Source organism: Pseudophryne corroboree (assembly GCF_028390025.1).
Source record: "Pseudophryne corroboree isolate aPseCor3 chromosome 3 unlocalized genomic scaffold, aPseCor3.hap2 SUPER_3_unloc_18, whole genome shotgun sequence".
NCBI lineage: Eukaryota > Metazoa > Chordata > Amphibia > Anura > Myobatrachidae > Pseudophryne > Pseudophryne corroboree.
The window spans coordinates 1535050-1553985 of NW_026967506.1; the positions used below are offsets into that span (position 1 = coordinate 1535050).

At 47.1% G+C, this 18936-nt stretch overlaps 1 protein-coding gene across 2 annotated transcripts in view; it reads right to left on the reverse strand.

Annotated features, from left to right (window-relative positions):
• The window catches only part of LOC134983564 (oocyte zinc finger protein XlCOF7.1-like), a 49287-nt gene that overhangs the window by 7313 nt on the left and 23038 nt on the right, over positions 1-18936 (reverse strand). For both annotated transcript variants that reach the window (XM_063949221.1, XM_063949220.1), the window contains exon 4: positions 17704-17776. In XM_063949221.1, coding sequence (XP_063805291.1) covers positions 17704-17776 — 73 coding nt within the window. The remainder of the gene's footprint in view (positions 1-17703; positions 17777-18936) is intronic.

Sequence of the window (18936 nt, forward strand, 5' to 3'; positions counted from 1 at the left end):
GCACTCTCCTACACGGCAACGCCGAGTTCTGGGGAGGACAATGGAAGCGGAAACCTCTGCAAATGCTCCAGTACAAAAAAACAATACTAAAGCGGCCTAGGCCGCAACACGCGGCAAGGCCGCCACTCACGACACCGGGTGAGAACCCCAACCGACAGCCACAGGTAAATGAGGACCAGAAGGATTCCCAGGACCGGCTAACGAACTCCAAGATACAGGAACTCAGGGAGCAGAACGGACCGGATACATCAGACCAAGAATAGACGTTCACCAAACATGAGCAGCATGCAGGAAGCTATCACCGGCGTTAGTGTGAGGCATTGAGGAGGCATATAACAGGGAACCCTCCAATAAGAACACAGGGCCAAATTAACAAATGTCATGCAGCTGTTTTGCTGCACGAGCAGGGGAAAACAGATGAATGCTGATTAGAGCAACGGGGAACGCGGTCCGCCTGTGGCGTCCCCGTTGCTAAGGACCCGGCGGCCCTGCACGCACGGCGTCCTAGCGTTGCCAGGGAGCCAGCGGCTAGCGCGCGCCTAGCGTCCCGGCGTTGCTAGGCACCGTGCAGAAGAAACTTTATAACTATATATCTATCACTTAAGACAGCATACTAGGGTCTCAATCTCTGCTGATAAGGTACCTATCCACGCTGCCACAGCGCTATAAACCCATGCCGACACAAACGCCGGTCTGAGTAGTATACTATAATGTGCACGCTATCTGCAGGATCCCTGAGAATAGCAAGTGCTACCGTCTGTGCAAACAGGACACCCTAGGGGAAGATTCTCAACACATCCTGGCCCTAGTGGGGAAAGGATACAGCCTGAGAATTCTCTTGTGGGAAGCTGCCGTCTCTTGTCTGGAGATTCCCGCTCTTTTTCCTCATGAGAGGAGGGAAATTTACCTCAGCATTCTTCCCCTTAACATGTGGACTCTCGTGTCAGGGACAGATGAGTCATCAGTGATATGCAAATCATCTTTTATTACAATAATCATATATTGAATACTTTTCTGCCATTTGGCTGTAACTTTGCATTATCGTAGTCGACAGTGGAGTTAAACTCTGTGTCGATACCAGTGTTTGTTAATTTGGATAGTAAGCATTGTGAGACTCTGAAGGTCTCTGTGACATAGGGACAGACCAGGGTAGATTTCCAGTCTGTTCCCTAACCTTTTGTGCAATAATTTCACCTTAGCACTTACACATATCCAGACAGCTGTCGGCGTTGTCGACGGAGACACCCTCTCACACACATATCCGCTCTATCACCTCCTTAGAGGAGCCTTTTACCTCAGACATGTCGACACACGCGTACCGACATACCACACACACAGGGGATGCTCTTATTTGAGGACAGTTCCCCCACAAGGCCCTTTGGAGAGACAGAGAGAGTATGCCAGCACACACCCCAGCGCTATATAACCCAGGGATTACACTACAACTCAGTGTTTACCCAGTAGCTGCTGTATATACAAATTTTGCGCCTAAATTTATGTGCCCCCCCTCTCTTTTCACCCTTTGTGTACCAGGATACTGCAGGGGAGAGCCTGGGGAGCTTCCTTCCAGCGGAACTGTGAAGAGAAGATGGCGCTGGTGTGCTGAGGAAGAAGGCCCCGCCCCCTCAGCGGCGGGCTTCTGTCCTGTTTCTGACTAAAAAATGGCGGGGGTTTTACACATATACAGTCACAGACTGTATTATGTGTATTTTTATGCCAAAGGTATTTTTATTGCTGCCCAGGGCCGCCCCCCCCCCCCCCCCCCCAGCGCCCTGCACCCTACAGTGACCGGAGTGTGTGGTGTGCTGTGGGAGCAATGGCGCACAGCTGCGGTGCTGTGTGCTACCTTAATGAGGACAGGAGTCTTCTGCCGCCGATTTCATCGCTTCTCTTCTGTCTCTGCAACGAGGACGGCGGCGCGGCTCCGGGAACGGACGATCGAGGTTAGGTATTTGTGTTCGATCCCTCTGGAACTAATGGTGTCCAGTAGCCTAAGAAGCACAAGCTAGCTGCAGATAGTAGGTTTGCTTCTCTCCCCTCAGTCCCACGTAGCAGTGAGTCTGTTGCCAGCAGAAGCTCACTGAAAATAAAAAACCTAACAAATACTTTCTTTTCTAGCAAGCTCAGGAGAGCCCACTAGGAGCACCCAGCTCTGGTCGGGCATAGATACTAACTGAGGTCTGGAGGAGGGGCATAGGGGGAGGAGCCAGTGCACACCAGGTAGTCCTAAATCTTTCTTAGATGTGCCCAGTCTCCTGCGGAGCCCGTCTATCTCCATGGTCCTTACGGAGTTCCCAGCATCCACTAGGACGTCAGAGAAAATAAGAATTTACTTACCGATAATTCTATTTCTCATAGTCCGTAGTGGATGCTGGGGACTCCGTCAGGACCATGGGGAATAGCGGCTCCGCAGGAGACAGGGCACAAAAGCAAGCTTTTAGGATCACATGGTGTGTACTGGCTCCTCCCCCTATGACCCTCCTCCAAGCCTCAGTTAGGTACTGTGCCCGGACGAGCGTACACAATAAGGAAGGATCTTGAATCCCGGGTAAGACTCATACCAGCCACACCAATCACACCGTACAACTTGTGATCTGAACCCAGTTAACAGTATGATAACAAAGACGTAGCCTCTAAAAAAAGATGGCTCACAACAATAATAACCCGATTTTTGTAACAATAACTATGTACAAGTATTGCAGACAATCCGCACTTGGGATGGGCGCCCAGCATCCACTACGGACTATGAGAAATAGAATTATCGGTAAGTAAATTCTTATTTTCTCTAACGTCCTAGTGGATGCTGGGGACTCCGTCAGGACCATGGGGATTATACCAAAGCTCCCAAACGGGCGGGAGAGTGCGGATGACTCTGCAGCACCGAATGAGAGAACTCCAAGTCCTCTTTAGCCAGAGTATCAAATTTGGAAAATTTTACAAACGTGTTCTCCCCTGACCACGTAGCTGCTCGGCAAAGTTGTAATGCCGAGACCCCTCGGGCAGCCGCCCAAGATGAGCCCACCTTCCTTGTGGAGTGGGCTTTAACAGTTTTAGGCTGTGGCAGGCCTGCCACAGAATGTGCAAGTTGGATTGTGCTACAGATCCAACGAGCAATCGTCTGCTTAGACGCAGGAGCACCCATCTTGTTGGGTGCATACAAGATAAACAACGAGTCAGATTTTCTGACTCCAGCTGTCCTTGAAATATATATTTTCAATGCTCTGACAACGTCCAGTAACTTGGAGTCCTCCAAGTCGCTAGTAGCCGCAGGCACCACAATAGGCTGGTTCAAGTGAAAAGCCGAAACCACCTTAGGGAGAAAATGAGGACGTGTCCGCAGTTCTGCCCTGTCCGAATGGAAAATCAGATATGGGCTTTTGTATGATAAAGCCGCCAACTCTGAAACTCTCCTGGCTGAAGCCAGGGCCAGTAGCATGGTTACTTTCCATGTAAGATACTTCAAATCTACCGATTTGGGAGGCTCAAACCAATGAGATTTGAGAAAATCCAAAACTACGTTTAGATCCCACGGTGCCACTGGAGGCACAATTGGGGGCTGTATATGTAGTACACCCTTGACAAAAGTTTGTACTTCAGGCACTGAAGCCAATTCTTTCTGGAAGAAGATTGATAAGGCCGAAATTTGAACTTTAATAGACCCCAATTTTAGGCCCATAGCCAATCCTGCCTGCAGGAAATGTAGGAATCGACCCAATTGAAATTCTTCCGTTGGGGCCTTCTTGGCCTCACACCACGCAACATATTTTCTCCAAATGCGGTGATAATGTTGTGCGGTCACTTCCTTCCTAGCTTTAATCAAGGTAGGAATAACTTCCTCTGGAATGCCCTTTTCTTTTAGAATCTGGCGTTCAACCGCCATGCCGTCAAACGCAGTCGCGGTAAGTCTTGGAACATACAAGGTCCCTGCTGAAGCAGGTCCCTTCTTAGAGGTAGAGGCCACGGATCTTCCGTGAGCATCTCTTGAAGTTCCGGGTACCAAGTTCTTCTTGGCCAATCCGGAGCCACTAGTATTGTTCTTACTCCCCTTTTCCGTATAATTCTCAGTACCTTTGGTATGAGAGGCAGAGGAGGGAACACATACACTGACTGGTACACCCACGGTGTTACCAGAGCGTCCACAGCTATTGCCTGAGGGTCTCTTGACCTGGCGCAATATCTGTCCAGTTTTTTGTTGAGGCGAGACGCCATCATGTCCACCTTTGGTTTTTCCCAAAGGTTCACAATCATGTGGAAAACTTCCGGATGAAGTACCCACTCTCCCGGGTGAAGGTCGTGTCTGCTGAGGAAGTCTGCTTCCCAGTTGTCCACTCCCGGGATGAACACTGCTGACAGTGCTATGACATGATTTTCCGCCCAGCGAAGAATCCTTGCAGCTTCTGTCATTGCTCTTCTGCTTCTCGTGCCGCCTTGTCTGTTTACGTGGGCGACTGCCGTGATGTTGTCCGACTGGATCAACACCGGCTGACCCTGAAGCAGCGGTTTCGCCAGGCTTAGAGCATTGTAGATCGCTCTTAGCTCCAGTATATTTATGTGAAGAGACGTCTCCAGGTTTGACCATACACCCTGGAAGTTTCTTCCCTGTGTGACTGCTCCCCAGCCTCGTAGGCTGGCATCCGTAGTCACCAGGACCCAGTCCTGTATGCCGAACCTGCGGCCCTCTAACAGATGGGCACTCTGCAACCACCACAGGAGAGACAACCTTGTTCTTGGTGACAGTGTTATCCGCTGATGCATGTGCAGATGCGATCCGGACCATTTGTCCAGCAGATCCCACTGAAATATTCTTGCGTGGAATCTGCCGAATGGAATTGCTTCGTAAGAAGCCACCATCTTTCCCAGGACTCTTGTGCATTGATGTACTGACACATTTCCTGGTTTTAGGAAGTTCCTGACAAGTTCGGATAACTCCCTTGCTTTCTCCTCCGGGAGAAACACCTTTTTCTGAACAGTGTCCAGAATCATTCCCAGGAACAGCAGACGTGTTGTCGGGGTCAATTGAGATTTTGGAAGATTCAGAATCCACCCGTGTTGTTGAAGCACTACCTGGGTTAGTGCTACACCGACTTCCAGCTGTTCTCTGGACCTTGCCCTTATCAGGAGATCGTCCAAGTAAGGGATAATTAATACGCCTTTTCTTCGTAGAAGAACCATCATTTCGGTCATTACCTTGGTAAAGACCCGAGGTGCCGTGGACAAACCAAACGGCAGCGTTTGAAACTGATAATGACAGTCTTGTATCACGAACCTGAGATACCCTTGGTGTGAGGGGTAAATTGGGACATGCAGATAAGCCTCTTTTATGTCCAGGGACACCATGAAGTCCCCTTCTTCCAGATTCGCTATCACTGCTCTTAGTGACTCCATCTTGAACTTGAATTTCTGTATGTACAGGTTCAAGGATTTCAGATTTAGAATAGGTCTTACCGAACCGTCCGGCTTCGGTACCACAAATAGCGTGGAGTAATACCCCTTTCCCTGTTGTAGGAGGGGTACCTTGACTATCACCTGCTGAGAATACAGCTTGTGAATGGCTTCCAATACCGTCGCCCTGTCTGAGGGAGACGTTGGCAAAGCAGACTTTAGGAACCGGCGAGGGGGAGACCTTTCGAATTCCAACATGTAACCCTGAGATACTATCTGCAGGATCCACGGGTCCACCTGTGAGCGAGCCCACTGATTGCTGAAAATCTTTAGTCGACCCCCCACCGCTCCTGAGTCCGCTTGTACAGCCCCAGCGTCATGCTGATGGCTTTGTAGAACCCGGGGCGGGCTTCTGTTCCTGGGCAGGGGCTGCTTGCTGCCCTCTCTTACCCTTTCCTCTGCCTCGGGGCAGATAAGACTGTCCTTTTGCCCGCTTGTTTTTATAGGAGCGAAAGGACTGCGGCTGAAAAGACGGTGTCTTTTTCTGTTGGGAGGGGGTCTGAGGTAAAAAAGTGGATTTGCCGGCAGTTGCCGTGGCCACCAGATCCGATAGACCGACCCCAAATAATTCCTCTCCTTTATATGGCAATACTTCCATATGCCTTTTGGAATCCGCATCACCTGACCACTGTCGCGTCCATAAACTTCTTCTGGCAGATATGGACATCGCACTTACTCTCGATGCCAGAGTGCAAATATCCCTCTGAGCATCTCGCATATAAAGAAACGCATCCTTTAATTGCTCTAAAGTCAATAAAATACTGTCCCTATCCAGGGTATCAATATTTTCAGTCAGGGAATCCAACCACACTACCCCAGCACTGCACATCCAGGCTGAGGCTATTGCTGGTCGGAGTGTAACACCAGTATGTGTGTATATACTCTTCAGTGTAGTTTCCAGCCTCCTATCTGCTGGATCCTTGAGGGCGGCCGTATCAGGAGACGGCAACGCCACTTGTTTTGATAAACGTGTGAGCGCTTTATCCACCCTAGGGGGTGTTTCCCAGCGCGCCCTAACCTCTGGTGGGAAAGGGTATAATGCCAATAACTTCTTTGAAATTAGCAGTTTTCTATCGGGGTTAACCCACGCTTCATCACACACGTCATTCAATTCCTCTGATTCTGGAAAAGCTACAGGTAGTTTTTTCACCCCCCACATAATACCCCTTTTTGAGGTACCTGCAGTATCAGAGATCTGCAAAGCCTCCTTCATTGCCGTGATCATATAACGTGTGGCCCTATTGGAAAATACGTTTGTTTCTTCACCGTCAACACTAGATTAGTCTGTGTCGGTACCTGTGTCGACTGACTGAGGTAAGGGACGTTTTACAGCCCCTGACGGTGTCTGAGACGCCTGAGCAGGTACTAACTGGTTTTCCGGCCGTCTCATTTCGTCGACTGACTTTTGTAATGTACTAACATTATCACGTAATTCCATAATTAAAGCCATCCATTCCGGTGTCGACTCCCTAGGGGGTGACATCACCATTACCGGCAATTGCTCCGCCTCCATACCAACATCGTCCTCATACATGTCGACACACACGTACCGACACACAGCAGCCACACAGGGAATGCTCTTATCGAAGACAGGACCCCACTAGCCCTTTGGGGAGACAGAGGGAGAGTTTGCCAGCACACACCAAAAGCGCTATAAATGTATATAAACAACCCTAAAAGGTGTTGTTTGTGTTATATGCGCTTTAAAATATATAAATATCGCCAAAATATGCCCCCCTTCTCTTTGTTACCCTGTTTCTGTAGTGCAGTGCAGGGGAGAGTCCTGGGAGCCTTCCTCACAGCGGAGCTGAGCAGGAAAATGGCGCTGTGTGCTGAGGAGAATAAGCCCCGCCCCCTTTTCGGCGGGCTTTTCTCCCGGGTTTTGAGATATCTGGCCTGGGTTAAATACATACATATAGCCTCAATGGCTATATGTGATGTATTCCTTTGCCATAAAAGGTATTAAATATTGCTGCCCAGGGCGCCCCCAGCAGCGCCCTGCACCCTCCGTGACCGTTCAGTGTGAAGTGTGTAGCAACAATGGCGCACAGCTGCAGTGCTGTGCGCTACCTTCATGAAGACTGAAGAGCCTTCTGCCGCCTGTTTCCGGACCCTCGATCTTCAGCATCTGTAAGGGGGGTCGGCGGCGCGGCTCCGGGACGAACCCCAGGGTGACCTGTGTTCCGACTCCCTCTGGAGCTATGTCCAGTAGCCTAAGACTCCAATCCATCCTGCACGCAGGTGAGTTGAAAATCTCTCCCCTAAGTCCCTCGATGCAGTGAGCCTGTTGCCAGCAGGACTCACTGAAAATAAAAAACCTAAAAACTTTTCCTAAGCAGCTCTTTAGGAGAGCCACCTAGATTGCACCCTGCTCGGACAGGCACAAAAACCTAACTGAGGCTTGGAGGAGGGTCATAGGGGGAGGAGCCAGTACACACCATGTGATCCTAAAAGCTTGCTTTTGTGCCCTGTCTCCTGCGGAGCCGCTATTCCCCATGGTCCTGACGGAGTCCCCAGCATCCACTAGGACGTTAGAGAAAACTGGGTGAGGAACAGCCAAACTCTGCTACAAAGGTGAGGTTGTGGAAGGCGGTCTCATGTCACATATCATACACACATGGCAGGACTCAGCACAGCAGCAAGACACAAGGTAGGTATACTGCATCAGGCAAAGGTTTCAAAGCAGACCGGGGTTTCAGGTTGTGCTGTTTAGGCACAAAGATACGGGCAACGCTGAGGACCCTAGACTCAGTGGTCGGCCAAGGACACTTAGTGCATCAGATGGAATATGTTCAGCAGCGCCATCAGCTCAGACCTGGCAGAAACCAGTGGGTTTCCCTAACCCTAATGGCAGCAGGTGGTCTGGACTGATCAGTCTGATAGGTGAACGCATCATGGCGTTATAACACTTTCTGTTCCGCATCCTTACTGAGGCGAAGTAGGAAGGAACATCCACAAGATGTAGTAACATGTCTGACGAAGCTACCCCCTCTGGCCATTTCCCCCCGAGCACACAGCGCGTCAGCTCAGTGCCGAGGCGCTGTGCCTCCTTCCCGGTGTAGTCCGGAGCTGGCACTTGTACGGACATCAACACCATGCAGCTGTTGAAATCGCCAGCTGCAGGTGTCGGAACGGTCAGCATCATGTCGGCTTGCTATTAGATAGCAGCGCCGATGTGTACAGGGGCGCTGTGTCACTGTGCATGCACCACAGCTATCATACATTGGGGAAGGGGGGGGGGGGGGAGCGGTATAGCGCACACAACGAGCACCGATACCGCTTCCCCCTCATATCACCTTTCATACATTTACCTAGAAATGATAAATATTTGGTGCAGCAGGAGGCAGTGTGTTGACTGATGGGCTGGAGAGCGGTACAATACTGAGAGTCTGTAGGTAACAGTGACGCAGGGTGGAGGTTCATTGCTAGTCAGGGGCTGCATTTCAGCAAATGGAGTTGGGGATTTGGTCAGGATTAATGGTGTCCTCAATGCTGAGAAATACAGACAGGTACATAGCCATCATGCAATGTCTCTAAGGAGGCGTCTGATTGGCTCCAGATTTATTCTGCAGCAGGACAACGACCCCAAACATACAGCCAATGTCATTAAGAACTATCTTCAGTGTAAAGAAGAACAAGGAGTCCTGGAGGTGATAATATGGCCCCCACAGAGTCCTGATCTCAGCATCATGGAGTCTGTCTGGGATAACATGAAGAGACAGAAGGATCCGAGCAAACTACATCCACAGAAGATCTTTGGTTAGTTCTCCAAAATGTATGGAACAACCTTCCTGGTCAGTTCCTTCAAAAACTGTGTGCAAGTGTACCTAGAGGAACTGATGCTGTTTTGAAGACAAAGGGTGATTAGTTTTAGTTTTCTTTATTCACTTTGCATTTTGTTAATTGATACAAATAATCTATTACCACTGATAAAGCTAAATATTTATCGTATATAAAACCCTTTATGAGGTCTAAGAACACTGTACGCTATCTACGTATAAAGTACCGTAAGGGTACGCTAGTTGCGTATCAATCGCTTAGCCGTGATCGAGACGCTCAAGCGTCACGTTCACTCACGGCCAAGAGATCACAGGCAGGCACGCTATTGGCTGTTGACTAACGTAATGATTCGCTATAGTGTAGCGGACGCTCGGGACCACGAGGAGATCACCAGCGGCGCAGACGCTCACTACGTTAAACCTTTATATCTATACCTTTAACAACGAAATATACAGTAAACCTTAGTGTGGTGATAATGTGTAAATGCAACCTGGTGTAACCTGATTAACTCACAAGCTGTTTGAGCGTCACCGACGCTCTGAGATTACTTAACACTATAAGGAATACACAGATACCTGGGCTTAGGGTCCAAAACCTATTATATATATTATGAGTATTATACTTGCAAAAGAATCACAGTACAAGTCATACACTACAATATAACATAGACTAACTAACCAGATAACTACACAGGAAATACAATACAATACAATACAATACAATACTATTTAAGGGAAAACGAGAGAGAAAGATAAGGAGAGAGAGAGATTGAGAGAGATTGGCTCAGAACAACAAGAAGATCAATATGATTGCGGAGAAAACTTACGCACAAGGGGAAACGATCGCATGCGCCTCGATATCCAGCTCCCGATTATCAGCAATGAGAACCGTTGAAGAGAGTGAACTGGATATGGTCGGCCTGCCTATTTATGCCCCACACACAATACAATTCAATGGTCCCTACAATCTCATTGTTCATTGGACACAGGAATTCGGCTTCGCATTATAACAAAAGGTCATAGGTTGATTCATACAGGTGGGCTGTGACTGCTTCCAACTGTTCAGGTGGGTGGGATACTGGGTTTCCCGCCGCATGACTAAGTAAGAACAAATAATAGTAAATGGACATAAACTTCTTATGTCCATAACTATTCGCACGAGCGATTAATCCGCTCCAAACCAACACCGGAATATTGCTATTTAAATACTCTTCCGATGGGTACCAAACACCACTGTATGACCCCTGTTAGACCCTTCGTACAATACAAAGAGGGATCTCTCTGTTCAGGAACATGCTATGTTAACTAAACTTTCAGAATCTATCAAAGGGACCATGATCTACAAAATACATTATTACTGAAAATATGTAACGAATGAGTCGCACGCTACGATCACATAAACTCTACCGTAAATACGCATACCGTGCGCCTGCGGGTGCCCGCGACTGTGAGTATGCGCACACACGGGAGAGCGTACGCATGCGCAGCGCGGACCTGAATGAGGTGCAAATATGGCAGTGTGTATAGAGATATTTTTCTGACTTTGACAGTCCACCCTTTGGCAGTCAATAATAACTGCCACCTTCTAAAACATTTCAAAAGGAGAAAAATATATGTCAGGGGTTAATTCATTTCCATGGTTGGGTAAGGGAGGAGAGAGGAGAAGGTGTGAAGAGGGTATGACCTAGTGAGATAGTAGAAGCATGTGTGTATGAGTCCATGTTTGGGGGGTCATGTATCATCGTGCCGTACGTGTTGTAAATCAAGCTTCGAGGTATAGCGAAGTATACATTTGAATTCCTTCTTATCCCGTATTAAGGGTCTGTGGATGGGCTGTCAAACTCTACCGAGCTCTTTTCGGCTTTCAGTTGTAACAAAATGGGGGAGCACATTTTAGTTGATGATACATGAATGGGGGAGGTATGTGATTGCTGATATCTGTGCCTGTATTCCCTATAGACTATGTGTGTCATTACCTGAGGGTTGTAGAAATGAAGATAAAGAACACTTATGGTAAATGCAGTGGTGTTCTATGTCAGGTTAATGTACATCTGTCGGTTGAAGTTTTGTTCGGTGTCAGTTGAAAGCCGTCTTCTTTGCGCTGTTTTGCCCATTAGGTGCGAGCAAAAAGCTTTGTCAATGCTCATAGATTTACAAAAAGTGTTGGGCTAGCGTAAGTTTAAGAATTCTAGGGAAACTGGAGATCTATGGCAAAGTTCATCAAAATGTCCGTATCTAAGGTTGTCAAAACTTCTTCTTTGGTCTATCCGTTGTCTGTATAGCGTCTCGTCAACTTCCTCGTCCAAGGGGGTCTTTTTATCTTGGAGGAAAACGGAAAAACAAGTGAAAGAAACGGACCGTATAATCGCATTTTCATTACATCATTGTTTCTACCGTTGGGTCATAGATTAAATCCAGGTTAATTACAGTTTCCTCACTCCTCAAACTCATCACTCTTGTACTTTGTTTGCACTTCATTAAAGCCTGACCGCATCTAAATATCAAGCCAATTGATATGACAACACCTAAGATACATAGGAGAAACTTCCCAACATCCATTATGACTCCTTGAGCCCAGTCTCCTAAACCGGAGAACCAATTTCGCGGGTTCAACCATGACACCCAACCAGTCAGCTCCTTACCTACAGCAGCAAGAGTGAGATTGTGTTTTCGGCGAAATTCCCACTTCAATTGGAGAATATCGTCCATCTTTTGGTCTATGACCTCGACCGGATCCTCGGTGCTATTCGTGATATACGTGCAACACTTCACGCCGTACTGTGTTGCCAATGTAACACAATATCCGCCTGTCACTGCTGTGAGGTAATTGAGAACCATTCTATGCTGCACCAGTTCTGTTTTATAAGCTTGAAGTTCCCTTCCAGTATATCTAAACGTGTCATCATACATTTCAGTGATATTATCTAACAAATTTGCAAGCGCAGAGATGTATTTATAATTCAGCACTCCTCTAGCGGTGCGGGTGAAATCTAACGCGATTAAGAATTGAATCCCGGTGGATTCACTTATCAGATCAGAGGCCGGATGCTCTGTCTTCTCTATCAGGTGCCTTTTAACTACGTGCTCGTAGTGGGTGTGAGTATAAGGAGCTTGGGCACCACGGTGTATGTCTTTCATTTTGTCATGTGACACAGTCATTACTTCATGCAATACTTTTCCAATATAACACAATCCTTCAGAGTTTGGGGCAAGCCACTTGTACGCCTTTCTCCCGCATATGAAATATGCATCATCGGGGAGAACATATGGGACGGAGTAGGACATAACCATATTACACACCTTCCATGTGAAATCTCCTGACCCTAATTCTTCCATCTGCTTAGTACACGTATCAGGTTGTACGATATGTGCACAGTATCCTGGGGATACTTCTCCAACTCTCGTAATCCTATTTCCTAAGGTGTACCTATACCGGAAAGATTTTCCTCTACTGGCTATGTGGCGTACAAGCTCTGTATCTGTAGGCATTCTATCTGCTCTATGCGAAAAGGTCATGGTTTGGTTACTCCATGACACTTCCCAATTTCCCGGCTTTCGGGGATTGGAGATGTTAAAACATAATAGGGACCTATCCACATGGTATTGGTGGAGCTTCAAACTAGGTGGGCTGGAGATATTAAACCTCCTGTCCACCGGTCTCCCACCACTTAACTCAAGTACCTCCCCTATTGTTAAAGGAAATGGTACTAGCCCTGATTTGCTATGACCCTGAGGTACTTGAGAGCATACCCAACAATCTGTTTTGTTTAACACATTACCCACTAAGGAGTGATAGTCACTCAATGGATGCCGGTCCATATGGATATTAAAACTGGATTGGCATTTCTTTATGCACCCATCCTCAATGACATTGTTACAGAGCCTACAGATACAGTTTTCTTCAGCTAACAATCCTTCACAATTCCTTCTATGGTCGATGCTATCGGATCGTTTTCTGATACTCGCCTTTGCTTGTTGGTTAGGTTGTTCTTGGAAAACTACGCCTCCATCTTTATCATCAGAACCCATTCCAGAACCTCTCTAGACCTCCATGGTACTCTCGCCGGAACAGACTGCTCTGGTCAACATCATGGTCAACAGGAAAATCCGGATCACAGTCTCTTGGGGCAAGTCCATCTTATAGGAGGAAACGGAGAAGAATGAGAAGGGGGAAAAAATAATTTGAGGGAGAGGGGATGGGAAGTGGAGAAAAACAATAAAAGGGAATGGGGAGTCGACAACAGCTCTTGGTCTCGTGATCTTCAAGGCTCAGGTGCTGCCTCAGTCCTCCTGGAACAGACACTCCAGTGATACAACCTCTACCGTCTGTTCCTTATCACAGGACTTCTCTGGATCAGCGACCTTCTTGCAGTGGGACGAATGAACCCAAGTCTCTCTCTCGGCAACCTTTAATGCTGTAGTGCTAGTCAATAAGACCTGGTATGGTCCTTCCCATCTGTCAATAAGGCAACCTGTTGACACGACCTCACCTATCCCTCCGCTAGGGGCCTTTGTTACTAATCTCGGGGGTGGAGCAGTTCCTACTGTGGTTTCTGATATGGTGGCCGCTAGAGAGAGCGCTGATATTGTTGCCGAATCGTCTTCTTGATCACACTCCTGTGGAAAGTTCAAAACAGGGTACAACTTGCACGGGTTAATACTTGCATGGGTTAATGGGTTAACATTATCATTAACATTTACACAGTTACTAAGTGATTGTGTGTTACACCTTAGTGCGTCTTTCTCCGCAATCAACTTCTCTCCCGCTATATATGGTGGCGGCGGGGCCGTGGCTATCAGTTTCCTGACCGAGCCAGATCCCGCCGCCTGAGCCAAACCTCTCTGTATCTCACCTTCCTGTTGCCACAACTGTAAATAATCATAATGCTTGATTCGTCTCTTTGTTGATTTAATGAGACATATCCTCCTCCTTAAATTCGTTAACACTTCTGAGCTGAAGCTACCTACTCTTGGGAATTTCTCCCCGTCATGTACCGTCATTCTCTCCCATTCATCACATAAAACTTCTGTGTGACTTCCATATTTCTCACACATTACGTACCTTGCCGATCCGACTGGTCGGTTTACAGAGTCAACCCGAACCGAGGTTGATCGCCCCCTTCCTGAACAACTGGCCCCCATAATCTGCAGGTGTTGCTTGCTCTACCTCTGATCTCTATATCAGGGTCTTCAGCGAACCCTTACAGAAAACCAAAATATTCACGATAGGTAGGCGGTGAAGTTTACCGAGCACCCCACTCGCTCGCCCACGCCGACCAATACGACCTGATCACACCGATATGGTGCTGGCGTACTCGACCCAGGGCACCTATAAACCTTTGTTTACTGGAAAATGCGAGTGTGATGCGAAGAGCACTACCCTTTCCAGTAAAGGTGGGGTTGTCAGATAGTTCCTGAGTGACCAGCGAACTTCCCTTTTTGAAAAAATAAAAAATTACACAAATCACGTTAGAATGTACAAATAGCGTTTGTGACCCCTTTACTCTAATGGTACTAGGTCAGATTACTAACTACTGTACACAATTACGTGCGGTACAATCGTTCAGCACATAAGCAACTAATCTTATGAACGGAAAGACCAACGGAATCAAAAATTGCGGCTGCGAATTCCTTCAGCAAGAGCTTGTATGGCCTATATGGGTGTTGCACCAACCCTTCTTTGGTGTTGTGCCTCTGAACTCTATAGCGGACTTCTTTGTCTGCTGTACCTGGACCTGCTGGTCTGTTATGACCTCCTGGTCTGACCTCCTGGTCCTGTTACAGTATGACCTCCTGGTCTGCTACACTCTAATGCTCAAATTGTATGTTTAACTAAGGATGCCTCCCTAGCCACCGTGCATGTCACTTACACGTATGTACCTCACGAGAACTCGATGATTTCTTTTGGTTCAACCTCAAAGTTATATAAACTTATGTAATACAGAAACACTCACTCATCACATGTACACTTTTGTTTCTATTTCTATTTCTGCGCAGAAATTTTTCCTTTAGACCAGATGTGTTACCAATTAGGAGGAGGATCTGTTAATTTAAATTTCGGACACCCAAAAATAGACTTGCGTTATTTCTCGCCTCGCGTTATTTACCGCGTTGCGCTATTTATCACTTTGCGCTATTTATCTCCTTGCGCTATTTATCGCTTGTTAAAAATCAACTTGTGATTTGAGTTACGTGGGCGAACACAGACGCTCCGTTGCGGAATATACGCTGCGTGCGTCGGCCTTTGGGTTGCGTACACAAATCTCAGTTAGAGACACGTGTACGCAAAGCAAAGATCCACCGTAACACAATTTATACTTTTATCAATGTAGATGATCCTTGATCATCTACCACACACCACACTGACTTCGCCTTATCTCCCAGGCAAAACTGTGTGTTTGTCTATACTTTTAACTATATTACCTCTATTCTTAAACTATGAAATAACGGCAAATCTCTTTTAGCACTTTTATCAACTATAAAACTGGCAGACAGGAGAGTGATATACGAAAATACACAAATGAAAAAGAAATGCAGATATATATATGTGTGTGTCCGCAAGACAGAAAAAAATAAACAGTTTTAAAAGACACTAGCGTTTTGCTCTTACCTCCGGTTCCCGGATTCCTTCAGCACCCTTTACCTAAGCGAAGCAGACGCTTATCCCGTCAGCACTACGAGGGATACAACCTCCCGCCCTTTGCTGATGGATAATGTCTGCTGATATTACCTAGCAGAGATGTGTGAAGGACTGGACGAGCTCCCAATTGATAAAGCTAAATATTTATCGTATATAAAACCCTTTATGAGGTCTAAGAACACTGTACGCTATCTACGTATAAAGTACCGTAAGGGTACGCTAGTTGCGTATCAATCGCTTAGCCGTGATCGAGACGCTCAAGCGTCACGTTCACTCACGGCCAAGAGATCACAGGCAGGCACGCTATTGGCTGTTGACTAACGTAATGATTCGCTATAGCGTAGCGGACGCTCGGGACCACGAGGAGATCACCAGCGGCGCAGACGCTCACTACGTTAAACCTTTATATCTATACCTTTAACAACGAAATATACAGTAAACCTTAGTGTGGTGATAATGTGTAAATGCAACCTGGTGTAACCTGATTAACTCACAAGCTGTTTGAGCGTCACCGACGCTCTGAGATTACTTAACACTATAAGGAATACACAGATACCTGGGCTTAGGGTCCAAAACCTATTATATATATTATGAGTATTATACTTGCAAAAGAATCACAGTACAAGTCATACACTACAATATAACATAGACTAACTAACCAGATAACTACACAGGAAATACAATACAATACAATACAATACAATACTATTTAAGGGAAAACGAGAGAGAAAGATAAGGAGAGAGAGAGAGAGAGAGATTGAGAGAGATTGGCTCAGAACAACAAGAAGATCAATATGATTGCGGAGAAAACTTACGCACAAGGGGAAACGATCGCATGCGCCTCGATATCCAGCTCCCGATTATCAGCAATGAGAACCGTTGAAGAGAGTGAACTGGATATGGTCGGCCTGCCTATTTATGCCCCACACACAATACAATTCAATGGTCCCTACAATCTCATTGTTCATTGGACACAGGAATTCGGCTTCGCATTATAACAAAAGGTCATAGGTTGATTCATACAGGTGGGCTGTGACTGCTTCCAACTGTTCAGGTGGGTGGGATACTGGGTTTCCCGCCGCATGACTAAGTAAGAACAAATAATAGTAAATGGACATAAACTTCTTATGTCCATAACTATTCGCACGAGCGATTAATCCGCTCCAAACCAACACCGGAATATTGCTATTTAAATACTCTTCCGATGGGTACCAAACACCACTGTATGACCCCTGTTAGACCCTTCGTACAATACAAAGAGGGATCTCTCTGTTCAGGAACATGCTATATTAACTAAACTTTCAGAATCTATCAAAGGGACCATGATCTACAAAATACATTATATAGTGAAAATATGTAACGATTGAGTCGCACGCTACGATCACATAAACTCTACCATAAATCCGCATACCGTGCGCCTGCGGGTGCCCGCGACTGTGAGTATGCGCACACACGGGAGAGCGTACGCATGCGCAGCGCGGACCTGAATGAGGTGCAAATATGGCAGTGTGTATAGAGATATTTTTCTGACTTTGACACCACTTCTATGTATGAAAGCATTACTCTGCAGCATTATTTCCACGCCTGCCTAAAACTTTTGCATAAAACGGTATATGACAGATTTACTTGATTTTACAACAAAACATAAGCCAGTAGAGTCAGTATTTATTTCCCCACACGCCAGAGAATCGTTCAAAAGTAGTTACTCACCCTCCCAGCTCTGGATCGTGGTTATTGTACTGAGAATACTCTATATCAGTAAGAGGTCCACTAACAGAATCATGGTCTCTCTGCAGAAAGTACAGCATTCCATTACCAATAATGAGACTTAGCCTTACTTACCTACTGCCCACCGAGCATGGCTACTGTCCATTGTCTTGTCCTTACAATCATCTGTCTTCTTCATGGCTGACTCCTATATAAAAAGGAAAGACCATCAACACCCTAGTGTTACTGTATAATGCCCCATTCCCAGCAGTCACCTCTCCAGTCATCACCCAGACACATCCCCCGGTGTTACTGTATAATGCCCCATTCCCATCAGTCACCTCTCCAGTCATCACCCAGACACGTCCCCCTGGTGTTACTGTATAATGTCCCATTCCCAGCAGTCACCTCTCCAGTCATCACCCAGGCACGTCCCCCGGTGTTACTGTATAATGTCCCATTCCCAGCAGTCACCTCTCCAGTCATCACCCAGACACGTCCCCTGGTGTTACTGTATAATGTCCCACTCCCAGCAATCACCTCTCCAGTCATCACCCAGACACATCCCCTGGTGTTACTGTATAATGCCCCATTCCCAGCAGTCACCTCTCCAGTCATCACCCAGACACGCCCCCTGGTGTTACTGTATAATGTCCCATTCCCAGCAGTCACCTCTCCAGTCATCACCAGACATGTCCCCTGGTGTTACTGTATAATGTCCCATTCCCAGCAGTCACCTCTCCAGTCATCACCCAGACACATCCCCTGGTATTACTGTATAATGTCCCATTCCCAGCAGTCACCTCTCCAGTCATCACCCAGACACATCCCCCGGTGTTACTGTATAATGCCCCATTCCCAGCAGTCACCTCTCCAGTCATCACCCAGACACGTCCCCCGGTGTTACTGTATAATGTCCCATTCCCAGCAGTCACCTCTCCAGTCATCACCCAGACACATCCCCTGGTGTTACTGTATAATGTCCCATTCCCAGCAGTCACCTCTCCAGTCATCACCCAGACACAACCCCCGGTGTTACTGTATAATGTCCCATTCCCAGCAGTCACCTCTCCAGTCATCACCCAGACACATCCCCTGGTGTTACTGTATAATGTCCCATTCCCAGCAGTCACCTCTCCAGTCATCACCCAGACACATCCCCTGGTGTTACTGTATAATGTCCCACTCCCAGCAATCACCTGTCCAGTCATCACCCAGACACATCCCCCGGTGTTACTGTATAATGTCCCATTCCCAGCAGTCACCTCTCCAGTCATCACCCAGACACATCCCCTGGTGTTACTGTATAATGTCCCATTCCCAGCAGTCACCTCTCCAGTCATCACCCAGACACGTCCCCCGGTGTTA